The sequence below is a fragment of the Chelon labrosus genome (genome assembly GCF_963514085.1).
Source record: "Chelon labrosus genome assembly, chromosome: 2".
In the NCBI taxonomy this organism is placed as follows: Eukaryota; Metazoa; Chordata; class Actinopteri; order Mugiliformes; family Mugilidae; genus Chelon; species Chelon labrosus.
In genome coordinates this window covers 10,905,240-10,926,584 of record NC_140338.1, presented here as the reverse complement: position 1 = coordinate 10,926,584, position 21,345 = coordinate 10,905,240, and the positions used below count along the sequence as shown (strand labels likewise).

The 21,345-nt window shown below is 44.0% G+C and overlaps 1 protein-coding gene across 1 annotated transcript; it reads right to left on the bottom strand.

Annotated features, from left to right (window-relative positions):
- Positions 1 to 2,923: 2,923 nt before the first annotated feature.
- tyrp1b (tyrosinase-related protein 1b) lies at positions 2,924 to 8,166 on the bottom strand. Its single transcript, XM_084566146.1, has 9 exons — positions 8,109 to 8,166; positions 6,902 to 7,260; positions 6,579 to 6,687; positions 5,939 to 6,152; positions 5,546 to 5,750; positions 4,055 to 4,222; positions 3,578 to 3,757; positions 3,343 to 3,489; positions 2,924 to 3,258 (listed from the first exon to the last, which is right to left on the bottom strand). Exons 1-9 carry the CDS (start codon positions 8,120 to 8,122, stop codon positions 3,053 to 3,055), a joined length of 1,602 nt encoding a protein of 533 aa, XP_084422272.1. The 5' UTR covers positions 8,123 to 8,166; the 3' UTR covers positions 2,924 to 3,052.
- Positions 8,167 to 21,345: the final 13,179 nt, after the last annotated feature.

The following is a 21,345-nucleotide window of genomic DNA, read 5'->3' as shown; positions in this document are numbered from 1 at the left end:
TCACATTTTTATGGATAGATGCAAGGATTTCTCACATTTTGCATATTTTTGCATCTATTTCCAAACCAGTGAGCTGCATTTAGCCTTGGAGACGTCTTATTGTCGTGGTTGCGCTCTTTGTCTCACTCTCTCCCACTTGCGCTCCTTCCTCTCCATCTTTGTCGAACCTGAATACGCTTTCAGAAGCACTCAGGTTTAGTGGAGGTGACAGGACGAAGTGCACGTCGTACGCGGAGTGACAGGCGGCTCTAAATCACGGAGCAGTCACGAGACGAGAGGATTAGTAAGAGGAGAAACAACATTCTTGAGAATAAATTAGCCTAAAGTTGGGACAAAGACGTTTCCAACCCGAGTCAGAGAAACACTAAGGGCGAGTAAACCCGTGACGTCTATTTATTTATTTTTATAAATGCACAGAACTTTCACTTTAATTACTTTAAGTACTGGTGACAACTTGACAAACAGTACATTTGCACACAAATGTCTCATTTAGGATATAGGAGGCATCTAGGGAGATCCTGTCTCGAGCCTTCGCATTAATCAAAGCCATCTGTTCACATTGCAAGCTTTATTGAAACCCAGCCATCGCAGTCTGCTTTATCCTTCTCCAGATGAACAATCGCTTGCCTGCTGGCATGAGGAGGGTTTTAAGATGGGGAAATGGCAAAGAAAAATGCTTTTTTGTGCGTTTAGCTTGGATGTTTTCGTTCAATATAATGGCTGTCCCTTTGTGAGCAATAACATTCCTGTATGTGCCGTTTATTTTGATATCTAAAACCCATTTTAACCTCGCGTGGGCAGATGTATTTACATTCATCCTAGTTCTTTTCCATTAAGAAAACCGATCTGCCGTCTCCAGGCCAGGCTCAAATTCCCCTTCCCTCAAACATTCATGAGGAGAGTGCCGGCAGGCCGTAGACCTTTACCCCTCCGCTGCACTTCTTGCCTTCTTTTCCAACCTGTGTAAAACCTACAGTGAGCGTAAAGCATCTTCTGTGGCTGGCGTATTTCTGCGCAGCTGAAAATAGGATGACTTTCATGAGGGCGCACTTGAAAAACACTAACGATCATCTCTCTCTCAAGAGGGGTAGCAGTGGGCCAAATGATTGTTCTGCGTGAGACTGTCACATCTCCATATTCATAAATCCACAGGACTGCGTGTCTGTTTCCTGTCAGTGTAACCTGGTGGTATGGAAAGAACAGCCAACTGATGATGGATCCAAAAAAAAATCTCTTTTTCTTTTTCAGGACATCAGCCAGCGCTGCAAAAATGCCAAACCTGAGTAATTCAGTCCAGTGCTGAGTCTTGAATTCTTGCCTCCCTTAAAGCAGGACAAAAATACCTCATCCGGGAGGTTTACTGTAACTACTGTACATAGGCTGTGGGCCCACGCTTAATGGCACCTGTCACTGCAGGTGTCACTACTGTATTTCCACGTCATTCCCCAACCCTGTGTCTGGGTGGCCATGGGCAAATGAGCTGGACTTGATTGAAAACTTGGCACAGGAGAAGGATGCATGTCTATATCCTCCCATTTTATTCAGGGGCATAGCCTGAAGCAAGAAATAATTAGACACTGACATGCAGCTATAGCAGAGAAGGCTGCATGGCATGGCATGTCATATCGTCTGGTTATGAATAAAAAACTCCTGTCTTATCAATAGGAGAACGCCAAGCTCACTTCTTTTCAGAGCAGATTTAAAAGGGACATTCTTTTATCCATTCATTTCTCATCAGAATGTTATCCACTGAAAATATGTCCAACAGTTTCTGATACACTATAAAAAAAATCATCACCTTTAAGGACACTGAGATTAAAATTCTTACCCTAACCCTAACCCTCCAAAAGTATTAACTTAAATGATAAATAGTGCATTATTAGAGCGCCTTTGTGCGTAATTACGCACGGCCAGGTGGACCCGATTTACGCAAGACTTGGAGTCAAAGGCTCAACGTGGCCGTTTCTTACAGATGTGCGTTGAAAGCATGCTCTGCGTAAAGTCACTGAGTTCCAGTTTATATCGCAGTCACGGGAAAAACAAGCGGCCACTGTCGCCAAAATTGTGGAGGGACCCGAACATGGTGGACATCTCTAATTAATGAGCCCGTTGCTGTGACAAGGTTGATATTTGGTGACTTAAAGGTCCATAGCTTAAGTCGTAATAAAGCACCCTTCACAAGTGTAAAATCGATTTTGCTCAGTGTTAAAGTGTCACTAAGGTATGTTGGAAATATTTCTTTTTGCTCACCTTAAAACTTTTCATGTAGTCTGTAACAAAATGTACTTGTAGCTCCGTAAATGCAGCACGATCCTTCCACCCCAGTTAAGAACACGTCAGTCCAAAATGGCTAAATAAAAAAAAAAAAAAAAAAGATCTGAACCGTACCCTCACTCTCTTTTAGCAGTAATACCACACATCCACATGAGGGCGGTGTGTGTGCTGTTATATGAAGACGTGGAGGAGCCTCGCATGGCCCTGATCTGACTCATTATTGGTTAGATTACATGTAGCTGCTGTTACTTGCCAGCTGGCCTCGGGCTTCAGACAAATAAACACGCGCCTGCAGCTAAAGGCCTGCAGTATTAAGATCTTTATGTGGTCTGTTCATACAGCACAGTCTGTTGTTCACGTAGTCGTGGACCTAGTCGGAGCACAGCATGAAAGGAGCGACTGTGTGACAATAACCATTCATCTTGTAGACGGATAAGCCCGGTCTGCATGAATGTACGTGGAAACAATATAGCAGTTGGCTGCTGAAAAGCGGACAGTAGAGGTGGAGTTATTTTTGATATCCAGTGGTAGAGCAAAGTGTTTACCACTTTCATTCATTATAAGCTGCCTCAGTTCAAGTACTCTGGCCCCATGGCTACAGTCTAATAAGAGATCTCCAGACCTCTGGCTGCCCTGCAGTTCATAGCAAATACAGACACAAACACATAAGGCTCGGGGTTCAGAACCAGTTTATTAGAGGAAACGGGAGGATAAAAAAATTGCAAAACAAACACATGAATATGTTAAGGCCTCTCTTTTTAAAATAAAGGGCGCGGATTTAGACAACTGACTGGGATTTGTCGAACCTCCGCTCGTCCTCTGAGTAGCGTCGAAAAGTTTCTCCCAGCAGCGGCTCGAGGGCCTCGGCTGAGCGGTAGGAACGAGCCCGCACTGCGCAGGCAATGACGCCGCCCACCACCGCCGCGACCAGGACCGCCGCGACGACGGCTATGGTGATGACCTCAGACAAGGTGTAGGCGCGAGCTGTGGAGGGGGAGGGGAAGAGGAGGGTGATTGCGGGTCGTGAGTGTGAGTGTGAGAGAGAGTGTGTGCACTGCTACTACTAACCTGGCCACTCGACCTCGTATGAGTATCCCAAGTTTTCTGGGGCGGAGACAAACATCTCAGCGTTGGTGACAGGAGGCCAGAAGGGAACCATGTTGAACCTGCGGTTGTGTCCTATCGGTGCATTCTCCTCTGGGTAAACTACGTCACCTGCAGGCAGAGAAAAAAATAAAAAAAACACGTTTATCCATCTATTCCTCCTTCAGAGTGAGCTGATGTATCTGGAAATGAACTTCACCCGGTTGGTGCCTGCGGAGCCACTCATCGAAGATCGCATCGGTGAACGTGTGCAGCAAGACGAAGATGGGATCGTTGGGCGACAGGTGAGTCTGTCCGCCCGTCCCGTTGAGGAAGAGGTGGGCCAGGTTGTGGAGGCTGCGGACCACCGGGTCGTACATCCCCTGGGGGGCGCTGTAGCCTAGAAAATATGGAGCAATAATTAAAAAAAAACAAATGAAATAAAAGCTCTGATTTACCAAAATTAGTAACAGCAAATGCTGTTTCAGAGCGAACCATATGTGCGTGTGGGTGGAGGATTGAGTGAGTGTGCTTTTCCTGGCTTTGCATTTGTGTCTGTACAGTCACACAGTACTTCAGCAGGTTTATTTTCTGAGCCGAGCCCCGACTGAACTTGAACGCTCCCCTTCCGGTTGACGGGGGAATTTTAAATTAGCGACCGCCCGGCCCGCTTCTTTTTCCGACCTGTGACCCGCACCTTCAATGGTGTTCCTGAAGCTCTCCGAGGAGGTGGAGTAGTAAGGAGGAGTGTCGAAGGTGTTGAGCTCCAGGCAGTCCAGCACGTCCTGGGGCTGCGGCAGCCTCTGCACCATGGGCCGCGCCACGTTGCCCGCTGGGTTCCTCCTGATGGGACTGCTCTCTGTGTCTTGGTGAGGAAGGCAGAAGCAAAGGTCAGACGCTACGCAGCGTATCTCAAGCAAAACGGAATCACGGTTAGAGCGGCTTGAACGATGAACGGTTAGTTCGTGGTGAGATTGTGTTTCAAACTCGGCCCGGCGGTCCCCACAGAAATGGAAACAAACATGATTAGAAATGTTGTATTATTTAACCGCTTTCTAAGTCTGTGTGGGAGACTCGCCGCGTTTGATCAGCCTTAAACATGACAGAATGGCAGTTTTCTTTTTTAATTATTCAATAAAAGTCAACAGTAGTGAGTGGGAGCTATGTGACTGCCGAACAGAAGTTTTTGCGTTTTTTTTTCTCCCCCCCCCCTCCTTTCTCCTCTCCTCGCATGCATGATCTCTCTCTTTCTTTTTTTGGCGCTTTCTCTCCTACACACAAGTGCAGAAACAGAAGGCTACATAACTCAGTTGTCTGTCTGTTTGAAGATTATTCCCTCAGATCAAAGGAACCAGTAGACTGCGAGATTCCTGTCTTCAACAAGCGCACACAAATGAGGCAACCCCCCCACCCCCACCCCCCTGAATCCCACCTAACCCATTTAAGACGATGTTGCTTGTTGATGCAGGAAATACCAGGCCTGTCATGACTCTCTAAGGGGGGGGGGTAAATAATGAGGCGGATCACTCACACGTCGTCCGCTCGCATGTTCTACCTGTTACCAAACACTGTTTTTTTTTTCTTTTTTCTTATGCATATGCGCTTTCAAAGAGACCCTACTTTGATGTGTTTGTTGTGCAAGACTAAAAGATGACTGACGTCCGTAATTATTCCTCAACTCCGGATGAAAGGAAGGCGCACCGCGAATTAGGTTTATTCGAACACTAGAGCAAAGGTAGTGACTGTAATCTGGTGCCACTGCGGAATGAGATCCAATCCCCGCAAATCTGATCGACCCCCAAAGTCTGGCTTATGCAGCGTGTTAGCTCATTACGGCATAACGCCTCTCTTATTCTACTACTAAACCCCGTGACCTATTGGGAACTAACGCTTGAAATCTCCTGTACGTCTTCTATTGAGGAATTAGGCCCGTGGATTTTTAAGATTCGGCGGGCTCAGACGGCCACGTCGAACGACTGGAGTAGTTTCAGACGAACCGCAGTAACAGCGAGCCATATCAAATTTAGCACAACAGCTGTGAGGGATTATTTATAGGGGCTTATGTTCCACATGCTCTCTTTATGAGCTCTTTGCCCTCTTTTCTGATGCAGCTGAGGCGATGCCGTATATCAAATGCACGTAAACTGTGTGTGTGTGTCTGCGTGTTTCTGGGGCTGTCGTTACTGACTGTTGCAGATGGTGCCCAAAGTGTCGTAGTCCTCCACGCTCTCGCAGATGACCCTCCAGTTAGAGAACACAGAGTTGGAGCTGAGGGAGTTCATGTCGAACGAGCTCCTGGCTCCCAGCAGGTCGTCGGTGCAGATGTCGCACTCGCTGCCTCCGATGGCGAAGTTCCAGTAAGGCAGGGCAAAGGAGGGGTCGCCCAGCATGTCCTGCACGGAGAGGAACAGGGGAAGCTGGACTGAACATGCATCTCACTATCTTGTATTCCACGAACTTTGCACTTTGAATCCCATTTTCTCATGCCATCTTTAAATCTTTTCACTAGTTCCTTCCTCTCATCCGCCCTCCTCCTATCCTCCTTTCTCCTTTTTCCATCCCCCCCCTTTTCTTTTCTCACCTGCATGTCTCTCTCCAGCTGCAGCAGGTGAAAACGATGCCAGGTAACGAAGCCCGGGCCCTCGTGGGAGAAGTCTACGCCTCCGAAGCTGCTCTGGCCCGAGCCCAGGTACGTCTTGCTGACAGAGTAGTAGTGGCTCCAGACGAAGTAGTTGTAAACGGTGATGTTCTCAAATTGTGGGGTGTTGCCATCAGGCCCGAACACCTCCTGGTACCTAAAGATAAGAGGGTTGAGAGTTGTGCTCCGAGGTAGCCTGTTTATCCTCTAGGGAGGGGAGGGGAGGGGAGGGGAGGGGATGCATGCTTTTTGGTGAACCACATTTATGTAGATCTTGCATGGCTTAGCTGCCAACGGGAACTAAGGACCTAGATGTGGTCACTGATATAAGTTTGTTATTGGGATGTTCTTCTACCTGCAGGTGACAATTGCATCAAAATTCAATCTGCAGTCTTCAGCTGATTAGGAAGAAGATGATTCACAGACTTTGTTGCTTAGCTTTCAAATGTCAGACTCGGCTCAATTGAGCCGACAAGTCTTTGGGCAAAGCTCGGCTTCCTATGTTGACTGGCTTCTTTATACTCATTCACCCTTTGAAATCAGTTCATTCAATCAGTTTCAAGTCCAGTATGCGCTTATTTACCGTCTCGTACAGATGACCAGGTCAGGGTGCACGGTCCTCTTAGCTTGGTCCAGTGCGTTCACGAAGGCCTGCTTCTCGGCCGAACTCATCTGCATGATATTCCTCCTCACTGGAGCGAGGTTAATGGGGTGGAGGGAGACAGGATGGAAAGAAGACAGAGAGAGTTTAGGTGTAGGGGGAAAGAAAGAAACCATTGTTAAAAATCAACGTGGACTATAAATGTTCCCTCGGCTGATGTGAAATCTCAAAGGCTACAGTAGTAGTGGATGGATATTATAAGTTTTCTTGATTTATTTAATCCCACGCAGCATGGCTCCTCTTACCTACGGAGATCCTTTGATCACAGTTTGGTCCAGTCAACCCGTGTCTGCATCGCCCACAGTTGTAGCCGGTGAAATTCCCGTTACACTGGCAGGTGCGGTTGAAAAACCTCAGCGGCCACCTCTCTCTGTCGTCGCGCCCGGCGTAAGGGTACTGCGGCCCGTGGCGCCGGCTGTCGGCCGCGATGGACACGCACTGCCCCCTTCCCGTGCTGGAGCCGCACTCGTCCCCCGCCGCCCCCGTGGGAGACGGGCAGCACTGGCCGCTCCGCAGCCCCTCGGGGGTGACGCACTCCCGGGGAAACTGGGCCAGCGTCAGGGTGCCACACAAGGCCACCACCAGGAAACCCGCTCTCCACATGCTAACAAAATCCAAACAGGTTAGATGTGAGAATAAAGTCAGAGTAAAGTAGGTTAGATTTTTCGGAAACGCAGAGAGAAATCTGGCGTGTTTTCCACGTCAAGATCATTTAACATCCACCCATCCTTCTCTAAACCACTTGTCATGTTCAGGGCTCTCCCACAACACATTTGCTATGATGAAGACAAAAAAAATAAAAAATTCAATACACACACATACACTTCAACAGGCATACACTTCAATTACATCTGATGAACAACTCACTCGATTTGCGTTCTTTTGTTAAAGCCAGTTGTTTTAACATCATTCCAAAAAAAAAAAAACCTCGCTTTCGTACATGCCCCTGCAGGGCAGGCAGTACCAGTTATTATTCATAATTCACAAAGCCATTAGCTTTCAACTCTTACAAACTCAGAAATGCTTTCAACAACACGCGGCAAGGGATGGTTTGCTTCAACCTTTTTGTAGCTAGATTTGCTTGCTCTTTGAAGCTTGTTGGTTAGGAATGAGTGAGGGGGTTACTAATAATGTGGCCGGGGCAGTTATTTAACGTCGATAGCAACCACCCAATTAAAAAAAAAAAAAAAAAAAGTGAAATGGTTTGTGCCTTTGCAGAAATACAGCCATGTAATGAATGACTAAATGCACTACTCAACTTTAATACTACGGGAGGATAATGCTATTTTTAGTAAAAACCTGATTTCATTGACAAAGACTTAACTGTACAGTAGTCTCATATTCACATTTACTTTGCAAAGGTGCTGAAACAATCATTTGTACTATTAATTCATAATGGAATTATTCACTTCATTATGTAAAATAAAAATCTGTATAATGTGTTTCACCTACCTCTGACCGCGCATGCTGCTCCTCAGTTTGCAGAACTGTAGCCCCCCAAGAGTCGGCTCATTTCTCTCTTCCGTCTTAAATAGCTATCAAGCACATGACCGGACCCTTTCTGGAGCTTGGGAAAGCACACACACACACACACCCATACACAGTGCACACATAGTACACATGGTTACACTTGAGGGTAAGCGGTGCTCTTTCAAAAAAATCATTTATAGTACGCCTTGTGATCGTGGCCCTAATGACGCCAGCCCGTGTGGTGATTCACGCAAGAAGGGAGTCAGCTGTGAGATATTCATGCTTAAAGGTTTGGTGTGTAGGATTTAGGGGATCTTTTATCAAAAACAAAATGTAGCAGTCTCAGTTATGTTGGTTGTTGGGTTAGAATGAACCCTTCATATCTACAGTACATAGGGAGTGGGTTGACTAAGTCGACAGTGCTTTGCTGCCATTTTTTTCTACAATTATGCATAAAAGAAAAACTAAACACTGGCTACACACTTGTTGGAACAGGTCAATTTAGGGGCAGTTATTAGATTGCAGTCTACAAAATCACCACTAGGCGCCACTATATCCTACACACTGGTCCTTTAAGTCATACTTCAGAAAATGTTGACAATTTCAGCCAAGCAACGACACGGTGATGGTTTCTTGAGCCATGGAGGCAGATCATAGAGCAAAGATCTACAAAGCATATCCACTCCACTTCAAAAGTGAAGCTAAGCGTCCATCGCTGCCATCTTGTGCTTGGGATGTCATTTGGAGGTCAAAGACTGTTTGGTGTGTTAATATAACAACATACTGTAACTATTACATGCCCCTAGGTGGACAGGTGGACACTAGGTAGACAGCCATATCAGCTATCTTTAGCTCATATCATCTATGATTTAGCTAGGTCAGCACACACATTTACGCACATACAATTTCTTAGCAACTTGTAGTTGAAAAGTGGTCGAGGTTTACTGTAGTTTACTGTAGAGGAAATCCTTTTGTTGGTTTGAAACAATCCATCACAGCTACATAAAGTTAAAGTGAACGCTGCATTCCCAAATCTGCTTGTATTATCTTGGCTACTTTACTCAACGCAGCTGCCAATCATGATGTGACTTTAAATGTTCTATGACGTCATCAATAACTGCTTAAAACCAAACGAAGCAAGAGAACACTTGGGCATACAAGAATAGGATAAGAGTTATGTAAGACTAGCAGTCTACTTTTATTTATTTATTTACTTATTTTGAGGTAGGGTGGGGTTTATGACCTATACTGCAGCCTGCCACCAGGGGGCGATCAATATGTTTTTACGCCCCCAATTCTGGGAAGTTGTCATGTTGCCCATTTTTAAATACAGTCTATGAGGCAGCCAGGCGACAGGGGAAAAAAATCTTAAGACTTTGTTCATGCAGTATACTCACTTGTTCCTTCTGAGTACTTAATTTGTGCTCAAGTTAGCAAACGTTAGAAACCATGCAACGCAGAGGCAAAAAGGAAGGAACACATTCGACATAATCATTTTAATTTAGTATTGCTCAAATGACAATGCACAAGTAAAGAGTTATGTAGAATAAAAATCTTAAACTTAAAAAGTTTTGTACTCCATCTAAGTAATGAAAAATGTTTTTTTGTAGGCTAGCATTGTACAACTTAATGAGGCTGTTTGGATAATGCATTTTACGGCACAACCAGCACATTGTGAACAAACTCTACCAAATTGCTGATGAGATGAGAAAATTGGCCCTTTTAATGTTGCTGTCAACAGCTTCAAATGATATGGACAGTATGAAAAAAAATTCTCAGGAATCACATCGCAGCCTAAACACTAAATACAACCTAAATACAAAGGCCAAATTAGAATCATTTTACCACATTTACACAGTCGCGCATGTACAGAGTATTTCAAAAGCTTTTCTGTCCTCTCATCCACACATTCAAACATACCAAATGTGTTTCAGTATCTTTTTTCTTTTTTCAATTTACATGCACACATATAGTCATATACACTAAATATAAGTGTGATACACATACAGTAGTTGTTACCGTCTGAATCCAAGGTAGTCTGTGCTGGAATTGGTTAGGTTTTGTGACGTAAAGGCTAATTCGCTGGCTGTCTATGTGGACTGGGATGGGACGCAAAGGTTGAAAAGTGGCTTTTTGCGTTTTATTTAGATACAGCAGGAAGAGAGAAACAGTTTTTTTAACCCCTAGAGAATAGAAGTCCTGAGGTCCTGTGAGGAGTCTAGTCCTGGTCCAGTATTGGCCGACTCCTCTGTGGAGCTGGGCAGAAGGTCTGACATGGCTATCGCGTTCTCGTCTTGTCGCTGCTCCTTTTTTGTGGCCAGGCTTGAAGCCACGTCAGATGGGTCAAGTGCAGCTATCCTGGCAGAAAGGACAGTCGTACAGTTGTAAGGGATGAATAAAAAAAGTGTTATAAGTAGTACAGTCTGCGCTATTTGATACAGATGAGGGATGAAATCTGTTTTGCTTGTTTGGCACGCTCTTAATGGGACACTTTAGTAGAATTCAAACACAGTTTAATATGGTGTGTTCATAATGGCCGTCAAACTGCTGTTGAATGTGCCGCTGTGAGCAAACGTTAATATTCTCACCGGAAGGTCTGTTTATTTAATGACTACCACGCCAGATGGAGAGAATACAAATTGTGCTGAAATGAGATACGCTCTGAGGTAATGACACACTCAGATATAAATAGATCACATGATTTTATTGACTAATTGCAGGTTGTGCAGTCCTGGGTGAGAGGATTTTGTAAAGAGGTGCATAAGTTTTTAACATACCCTAGTTGGCAACTCCTCAAGGGCAACACTGCCATCTTAAGTGCAATTTCAGATGTGTGTTGCATGTGTGCCGAAGTGACTTCTTACCAACTTTATAATTTCGGAATTTCCAATTCAAATGTTCTTCTAAAGAACTGAGCTCTCACTTTCTTTATCTTTCTTCGTCACTTGTTTCTATCTTGCTTTTTTTGCATTTTTTTTGCAAAAAATAAGGCCCATTCAGCACACTTAAAGGGGAACTACTGTTTTTTACAACCTGGACCTTATTTCTGGCATAAAATACGATCGTTTACTCACCCATATAACTTTTGTGTCAATTGTAGTCAATCAGGAGATATTTAGATCTGTGTATATCCATATAGTGGGAGTGATTGGGGCACCGAAACGCAGCCTCTGAATAACGCATTATCTGCAGGTCAATCTACAGATCCCGGATGATGATAACAGGTAACTCCGGTCTCAGTGGGGAATAACACTAGCACGATAACAAAATACTGGTGAACTGAATGAGTTTCGCTGCAGATAATACGTTATTTAGAGGCTGCGTTTCGGTGCCCCAGTCACTCCCACTATATGGATATACGCAGATCTAAATATCTCCCGACTGACTACAAATTACACAAAAGTTATATGTGTGAGTAAACGATCGTATTTTATGCCAGAAATAAGGTCCAGGTTGTAAAAAACAGTAGTTCCCCTTCAAGTTTATTTATATGAAACCAATTTAGAAGACATGGGTATACATTGAGAGAAATAATTTTGTGAATTGGAAGAAGTTTGTATTTTTGGCAGAAGTGACTTAGGCCGGTCTGTGAAGTGTTACACATGAAGACAATGTTCTCCTATAGACGAGCCTCAGAGTGGGTGAATGGGTCAAACACAGGACTGTCATTGTTATTTATTAAGTCCTGACCTCGGTTACAGACCCTTTCACAGCAATAACCGGATAGTGAAAAAAACATAGATTTAAATAAATAAGTACACAACTCCCTTTGTGAAAGCCCTATGTTTGGCCCATTCATTCACCACAACCTCCTTCATATGTGGACTTTGCTGCTCTGTATATTTCCACACCTGACTTCCTAGAGCAAGTAAAGGCTGCCAGAAAGACTTGCCCCATGCAAGAGGAACATGTGTCCCTGCTTTACAAAAGGCTATATGAATGATGTACTGTGCTACATCCCAACATGCGCGAGGAGAAACGAGCTAAGGTCGGGTTCGCTGCTGTGAGATTACACTTTCAGCTAACCGGCCTTGGGACATTGCATCAGCTGAAGTCACATGCAGTCCTTTCATATGAACCCATCATTTTGTCATTGACGACACTCTGTACCAAGTTCATTGCAATAAAGTTTAAAGTACATAGATAAAAACTGATGTATTTTTTCTTCAAATGCTAAAATGAACAGGCTTTTTGAACTACAGCCACTTTGACATTTGAAATACATATGCTGTCAGAAAAAACATCATAGCCACAGTTCATATATGCTCTGTGGTCATGCACATGGCACCATGGCTTTTTGTATCATAGTTTTTATCTTCTGAGATACTTTACTTGAGTATTTTCGTTTTATATGGCTTTTAATTCCGTTCCACAACATTTTATAGGGAAATATTGTACTTCTTAAATAAATGCTTTGCCCAGTCTCAACAATAATCAAAGATAGGGACCAAATCAGTACTTTTAGTTGAATAGTTTATTTTACACTTAAGTCCAAATTTTCCTTGTATTGGCCCTCAGAATACATCTTGCTTCACTGCTTTTAGGTAGTATTCAAAAGCTTTTTGTTGACCGTGATCCAATTACAACTGAATTGCCACAGCTGCTGCAAAGTCTTTTAACAAGGACATGTATCACTATGACTCTGTCAACTGTTTAATAATTCAGTGTTGCTTTATCGTCTGTGCAAGGCATGCACCACGTTTCTGTTTGTGTCTTGCACACATTCATTTGCACAGGCAGCAGACATGCAGTCATTTTACAGTCTGTGAGCTCTGTCTTTACACAGACAAATATCATACTCTCATCCTGGCTTCCCTGTTTTTCATTTCCAATTTTTTTTTTTACCCACATTCTTACCCCATACCCCGACACGGTCACCCTTTGTGCGCACGCACGCGCACCTTTGGCTTACTATTGATCCAAGCCCGCTAGTCTGATTAGGTGTGGTATTACCCAACAATGCTCTGCGTTCACGGGACTCGCAATCTCATGTGACGCAGTGAGCAGAATCCTGAGCATGTAGGCTACACAACTGCCAGGAGGGAATCAGCTGAGAAGCACACAACTGGTGGTTCCTATGAACCACATGTTTTCAGGTCAGTGCACAATATTTAGTCAACTGACTAAGGAAAAGCCTGACATCTGGCTAGTGTAAGTGACGAGGAGGCTTACACTGGATCAGTTTGACGGTAGAAGAAAGCGACACTCAAGGAGACAATTTTGGCGAGGGGACATAAAAGCCTAGCAGAGAGTTGAGTTCAGTGAGAGTGTGTAAACTACTCATTTTGATATTTTATAAGGTCTGCTGAAGGTTGATGAAGAACTTGTAGCCCTCGCCTCATTAAATTTGTAATGCAGTATTAAATAGTACAATATGAATTGATACAGATGGGTGACAAAGTCTATAAAAAACTCAAGTAATTAGTTGAGAAAGAGAATAAGGAATGCAAGACTTCCAAGAGCACTTTGAATGATGAAGAAGATAAGATAATCCTTTAATTTAAGATAAAATAATCCTTTAAATTATCCTACTATGGAAAGTGTTAGGCTGATGTGTTATGTGTTGGCACTCTTGGCACCAAAGAAGGAAATATGTTTTGAAAGTATAATGTTCCTGCGTACAGTAGGGTACCAAAGTCTCGGGAAGTCTATTCCAAGGAGCACTGAAGCCATTCTGAAGGCCTTGTTAGGACACTGCTGTTTCGTTTTCCCCCTTCCCATGTGTATGCACTGCATGTACAGTATCTACACCACCACCACTGTAGATATTTTAAAAACCTACTGTTGAGTGTCACCGTTGCCCACAGGCAGTGTATCGTCACAGCAGTCACTTCCCGTAGCCGCTTCTGGTTCGACGCACCCTTCCTCACATGCCCGCTGCAGAGCCGGGGCGCTGCATACACACAAACACACGAACGGCATCCATTTATCACCGATATTGCTGCCGCCCCTTACTGTTGTCCTTCTACAAATTAACAACATGTTGCGGCGAGCCATGCGGAGAAACAATCGAAAGTAGTGCGGCATATTACTGAGGAAAGGCCATTCTCTTGTTGTTAACAAAGTGGGAAAATACTGACTCAATACTGAGCGCAGGCTCCTCATTTCACCATCTATCAGTGTGGAAATGTTGGCTACTGCTTGGGAAACATCAGAAGCAATCATGTACCAGCACTGCTGTGAGTCCCATCTGTGATTGTAGCACTGTTGGTGCTACAGCTAGCAATCAGATGGCTGATTTCGGATATTAAACGAGAAGCGCTGAGATGCCGCTGACGCCGGTGTGATGGCAGAAGTAGTGTTTCGATTCTAATTCATAAAAAGTAAAGAGATTGAAGAGTCTGCTTCAGAGAGTCTGCATCTGAACACAGATTGATTCCCTGGTATGGTAAAATTAGGGTTGTAAGAGAAATCTATTTTTTTTTTTTTTTTGTATGAGGTACTCAGTTATCCCAAATTGGAAGCATGGATGTCAGGCTAAAAGAAATTACATTGGCTAGATGTCGAGCAGTAGTACACCGAGAAGATTTCGGAAGTGCTTTGAAAAATTTGGCGCCATAAGGCAACTTTTGTTGTTATTATTATTTGAACGAGTGTTCCTGGAGATTAAGCGCTCAAAAACTGATGCAACTTACCTGGTTTTGTTGCGGCATTTGAGGACATAGACAACTATGACAACAGCCTCCAAAATAAGAAAGACTGCAGCAAAAATAGCCCCAATCTTCCATGCCTCCAGGCCTAGTTCCTTGGTCTCTAAAGATGTATAATAAGGCAGGGTTAAAAAAAAATATATGATAAAAATGAATCAGGAAGGGGCAGAATTTAATAATAAAGATATGACCCATTAAAAAAACCAAACATCTGATGCACCACACTTTCTCTGTAGACAAATTAGTAATCTCCCAAAATTACACAATATGTACCACTACTTTTACCGGTTGTTCAAATGTGTGTGACCCATAGGGGGGTAGAAAGAAACGTAGGTGTGTGTCATCTGTTTTCTTTGGACGGAAAATGGCTTGTTGTGTTCTTACAGGATGGTCCCAACTCTCTAGTCTTCCCCCGCTGGTAAGAGTGTAAATTTAGCCTGCTTCACTGCACAGTCAAATGGAACAACATCAACTTGGCCCTCTGCATATCGTGTTGGCAGAATCATGACAATGATCTTTTTTTTTCTTTTTCATCTTTTCTTTTTCTTTATTCTGCCCAATTGGTAAGCTCCCAAACCATTTATAGCCTAAGATGTTTCTAAAACTGCTTCATAATGAATACACCGATCAGGCATAACATTATGACCACCTTCCTAATATTGTGTAGGTCTCCCTTGTGCCTCCAAAACAGTTGTTACTCATCAGAGAATGGACATGGGCCTTCTGAGGGTGTCCTGTGGTGTCTGGAAACAGAATGTTTTTTGAGTTGTTCCTAAACTGTTGTTGTGTGTGCCTGTGTCTGCTGCCATCAAGGAGTGTCATTGCAATGGGGTGGGGGTGCTTGGTCTGGTCTAGGTGGGTGCTACACGTCTAAGTAACATCCACATGAATGCCAGGTCCAAAAGTTTCCCATTGAATTGTCACAAGACGGTCAATGTTATTTACCTCTCTTGTCAGTGGTCATAATGTTGAGGCTGATTGGTGTATGGTCTGTATTTTGACGAAAAAAAATATGAAATTCTCTACACAAGACCGCTGAAATACACAATGAACACAACATATTGTTGTTGTTTTTTAAATTCTATTTTACCTGTGGCTCCAGCGGTATCTTCAACGAGCTCTTTGGCCTCCCCTGGTTCCGCTCTTTCTGCCTGAGCTGTTTCAGCTAGAGGGAAATTATCCAGCGTAGGCCGCGCCACGGCGGGGTCATGCGGCATGAGGTTATCGGTGGGGGTGATGATTTCATTTCCGTCACTAAAGCTATTTCCTCCAGCCCCCTCGCCGCCGCCAAGAGCAGGGTTTGGGGTTGGAGTCTGGACCTCAGGCCTCTGCTCTGTGGAGGTTCCAGCACCATCCTCGGGCTCTGGACCAGAGATCACCGGCACTTCTAGAAGAGAGGTTAGGTATGTGACACACACATGAAAATGAAGCCAAGAGGCCAAGGTTCAGGGGTTTGACCTATGGAATGTAGAATAACGCATGGATGTGCAGGAGCTGAGAGCGTGCTGCGGTTTGTGAGTTGTATGCTTTTTGTTAGTTAACTGATTTTAACTGAATTAAAAATTGCATTTACAACACGGATAATTGTAGACGCACAGACCGATAAATGGCTAATGTTCATATCAAGATATTACGAGTAAACATCAAGCTTCCTATCTCAGTTTACTCTGACGTGCACAACTTTAAAAAGTGTTAATTTCCCACCCAAGCTGCACAGCTACCACTACAGGGGCAGCTTAACGTTCACATTTGCTGCATCTTAGTTTTGCAGGACATGGAGCTGGCAACTAATATCATTGCAACGTGTATAAAAGTGGCTTATAATCCTAAGAAGTAGGTTAAGTTGCAAAGAATGCAACACTTAACCAAAGCTGCAGAGTCTAATGCAGCAGCATTAGAGACAAACGCCTTTGCTATCTTAGGTGTTTGTGACCCAAATGTTAAGCTAGATTTACATATTCAGCATTTTATTTGACAGATGTTGATGAACGAACTTAACGCACATAGTATTTGGCAGCTCAACCCTGAAGCAATTTGTGGAAAGTTCTAGTCAGTTCTACATTCGGCGGGCGCTGGGTGTCAGTTTCAGGCCACCACAATGAAGCCTAATTCCTTGTGTTAGGTTTCCTACATTTGTAAAACTCCACTTGTTAGCGCTATCTCACCTTGACCTTCCTTTTCACCGCCTCGTGAAGTCTCTGAAGCAATCTGTTCCTCTTCACCTGCTTTTTGGTCACCTCCCTCATCCGCCACTGCCACCGATTCCTCCCCGATTAAACTGTCTCCTTCCTCTCCCGTTGCTTCTGCTTCTACGTCTTCTTCTGCAGTTCCTCCCTTCCCTAAATGGATTTGCTCATCCTGTGCTTCACGCCCTTCACTGTCGTTCACCGTGTTTAACTCCTCTTCCTCCTCTACGGCTTCTCCTATTGCGGTTTGTGTGGTTTCTATCTTGTAATTATCAGAAGGCGGTGCTATTGCCTCGCCTTCCGTTTCATCTACCTGAGATTCTTCTCCCGGAGCTTCATCTTTTCCCAAAGCTTGCCCTATCTGCTCCACATCAGCCACTCCCAGAATAGGTTCGGTCTCTTCTATTGTTTCTGCCACCTCAACAACAGATGGGGTTTCTTCTGCTTCAGATGCTCTTTCTTCTTCTTCTTCTTCTGACGTTTCCTGCTCCTCGTTGCTCCTCTCCCCTGTTTCCTCCTCTGCTAAATCCCCTACTGTCTCTTCTAAAGCAGCTCCAGCTCCCTCTACAACGTCCTGACTGAATCTACTTCCCAGAGACTCGTCAATGATCTCTACACCTTCTGCTCCCCTGACTTCGGTTTCTGCACCAGCCTCTCCCTCGACAACACCTTTTCCCTCCTCCGCTACAACTTCAAATGCATCCGCTACCTCCTGCTTCTCCTCAACGCTCGTATCTCCTTCCTTGAAGCCCATATTTTCATCCTTCGCCACCTTCAACACTTCTGCCTCTGTGTCAGCTTCAGTTTCTCTGGTTTCAGCCCCCAACACTTCCTCCTCGACTGCTCCCCGCACCACATCTGCTTTTGCTTCACTCCCTCCTTCCACTTGCCCCAGAGCTGCCTCCACCACCCTCTCCAGCAGCTCCTTCAGAACTTCTTCTGCTCCGCGACCCTCCACCTGTTCGGAGGCTTCCTGAACAGCCTGCTGTACCTCCTTCAGACTAGGAGGGGACACTATTGGCACCACTTCTGCAGTGGGCAGCTCTGGTTCCTTGGGTAAGGTCTGGCCATCTTGGTGTCTGACCACGGTGGAGGTTTGGATGGGTGTAGACAGTCCTGAGGAGAGTTTCAAACGCATTTAATGCTTTTAGTGCTTGGCTCTTAGCCCCAGAAATCCTGTGATTCATTATTCTTTTTTATCTTTCAGCAAGTCATACCTTAATTTGCATATTTAATACAGTTAAGTGTTTTTTTTGTCAAAACACATCCCATAGATAACCTAACCTATTTTCATTATACCACCCTACCTTCAGATGTGCAGCGTTGTATCAGCAAAACCACCAAGAATCCTTTCACAGTGCAGTAATCCATGGTGTCAGAGAAAACATCCAAATATGTACATATATATCCCAGGCTTAAGATCTTTACTCAAACGTCAAGTGTGAGTACGTACACCACCACAAGACAAAAACCGAGTGTGTAGACTCCCGTTGGCTGGACAGTAAATTGGGCCTTTCCAAAGGGAGGGCGATGTTAGCGGGTGACGACAAAACGAGGGAGGGTGAAAAACGAACACGGCCATGTTAAATATTGCCACCAGAAGGTTTCGTCGTACCGCCAGGTGTCTCTGCGGTGTTTCTACATAAAGTAGCACTCGGGTGTCAAATGCTTTTGAGACTCTTACAAGGGCTGTGGTGAAGCATGGGCGGCATGTCACACACACAGTGAACTCCGGAGGAGCAATTATAGGTGGGCTGCGAGTTTGGGGCGTGAGTGATGGTACCATTAGGGCTTGACGTAGAAGTACAGAAATTAGACCTCGATGTAGCGCAGAAAAAGGCTGCAGCCGAGAGTTTGGAATAATATTATAATGCATCTGACAAAAAGTGGTATTCTCTTGAGTTAATTCGCACGGAATAAAGGAGCTGTCTCCCTGGCGCGTATGTCACAGGTGTTTTTATTCACTATATAAAGCCCTTTCATTTTACCACTACACCCACGTCTGTCTCACCAGTCTGGTGTGCATAGCTAGGATTAGAAGAGAGATGCCTCATGGTTTCCTACTGTTATCTAACAAAGATATCCATGTCTCACATGTTATGTAATGCAAGGAATGTTTATGTCACATTGATGTCTGCTGCGTTCCTGTTCATACTTACGGTGACAGGATTAGTGTGGGAATACAAAGAAATTGGAAGCAGGTATTACTTTAATTGGTGGTAAGCATGCATTGCGGTATGCATGGTATAGTATATATATATATATATATATATGCTGTATATTTATATATAAATGTATAAATGAACAGTGCCAGCCACAGAGTATGGCTAAAGGCAATAAAAAAAAAAAAGAAATCCCAGGAGTGTTTTTTGGCTGCGGTTCATTTAGACTCCCATCCAGGTTGGCATCACTGAGACCTTCCAAGTGCACAAAAACAACCACTTGGACTGAAGAGTTTAGTTTTTCTCCAAAGATACAGCAAATATGAGCTTGAGTGTGTCTTTTTTTTCCCCCTCTGATTTGTCTGCAAGGACTCGCTTTAAGTGGGCAGTAAAATGAACGGAAGTGACCGAACAAATGAAGAGCTACTGTACATACAGAGTGACCTCATGCAATCAGTCTATCCACTAGATTGAAATATCTTAACAATTACTTCATGGTTTGTTATGAAATTTGGTGTTTCTATCCATGATCCCTTTTACTTTGATGCTTCCCAATCGCTTCCAGTGAAATGGGAACTGGATAATATCTGGTACACATGTTGCCTAATATTACTCCCGATTTCCTCTTGTCATGTTTCACATATCTGGCTTTGAACAAACAACCTGATCACACCAATGATGGTTAACAAGTTTAATGGAAAGAGGGATGAATGATGGGACTGAGGGAGAGGAGGGATGTGCGGGTTGTCGGGCTACTTGGCGTTAGTGGCCAGAGTGGAGGAGACTCGCTGTCTACTTCCATCAAGGTAGTGGTTGAGGCGTGGCCCTCCTCTTGAACCTTAGGTGACTAGTTAACTCCATTTACTCTTCTCAGGATGAATATTGAACACAAACCAAGGTTTTTTTTGCCAAAAAAAGAACTGCAAAACTAAACACATTAGTATTTAGCTAAGATAATAAATCTCATGGCCTCACCTATCAAACTTCCCAGTGGCAATCCTAACATTGTCCTATCATAACACAACATTTACTGCACTGAACAATCAGAAATTCTTAATAATTGCTTCGATCCTAATCGGCCAAGTCAGTAGGACTATGATGCGTTAGGTGACAACCATCCATTTTAACATTTTGCCCACACCCAAAGATCCCTTACACCAACTGTGGTTCCATGAATAGAGCCATTTATACTTAACACAACTCAATTAAGTTCATTGGAATTGGAGTGTGAAGTTGATATGGTTGACTTTATAATGAGCTGAGCTGTTGGGAGACTTAAAAGTGGCACTGGTGCCAATTTGAAACATTGAATTTGCATCTTTTCAGTTCAAATCTGTTCGGATACTCCACCCTCTACTCTCCCGTTTGAGAAGAGTAATATTCCTGTGATGGATCATACCACACTTACCCTGTGATCTGAACAATAATAGCAGCCCTTCTGGGAATTTTTACTGTATCTCGCCTTTCAATGAAATCATCTGATCCCGACTAAAGGCTCCATTGATTCTCAAAACAAAAGGCCAGCGTGACAGAACTATAAACCTCTGTCATGGAACCAATGAGACTCCCTGACCCAGCTAACTAACTAAAGAAATAATAGAGACTGTTCCACTGTCAGTGATGGGATGAGGACATGTCAGTGTTCCTCTCCGTGTTCTTCGCGTCGCTATTGAAGCCACACAGGGTGCAGCGCAGCGATCTCTCGTTCGGCTCAATTTACTTGACAATTCAGTGCCAAATCTGAAATTCCTCACACCGGGGGGTTTCTGTTCTGCGCGTCAAAACAAACTATAGACAGGAACCGAGACTCGGGAGCTTCGGAGGAGCAACGGAACATCTGAACTGCTGTCTTTTCTGCTTAATGTGTTACATGCTTGGTGAACTTCCCATTCCTGATCTCCCTCTCTCTTTCTCTCATTCGTGACTGCATGAGATTAGGTCTGAAAGGTTAATACAGTCACATGAGCTTCACATTGTGCTTTGTGCTACCAGGCAGTAGTACTTCATACTTGGCTTGTGACTGGGCTGGAGAGGGGGATTATTACAAAGATGCATACTGTATACTGTCTACGTACACATGCATGTGTACTTTCCACGCACACACACACTAATAATTACTAAACTAATATGTAATATGTAGCTTTGATACAGAACAGATGCTCCTACAAATATATATTTCATTAGGATACATAGAAACCAACTTCCAAAGAGCCAGTGGCCC

Coding starts and splice junctions, on each gene's coding strand:
- tyrp1b (XM_084566146.1), bottom strand. Junction 6,688..6,901: donor TGATCAAAGGATCTCCGTAG/GTAAGAGGAGCC, acceptor ACCTCGCTCCAG/TGAGGAGGAATATCATGCAG. Junction 3,490..3,577: donor GCTCCGCAGGCACCAACCGG/GTGAAGTTCATT, acceptor CTCTGCCTGCAG/GTGACGTAGTTTACCCAGAG.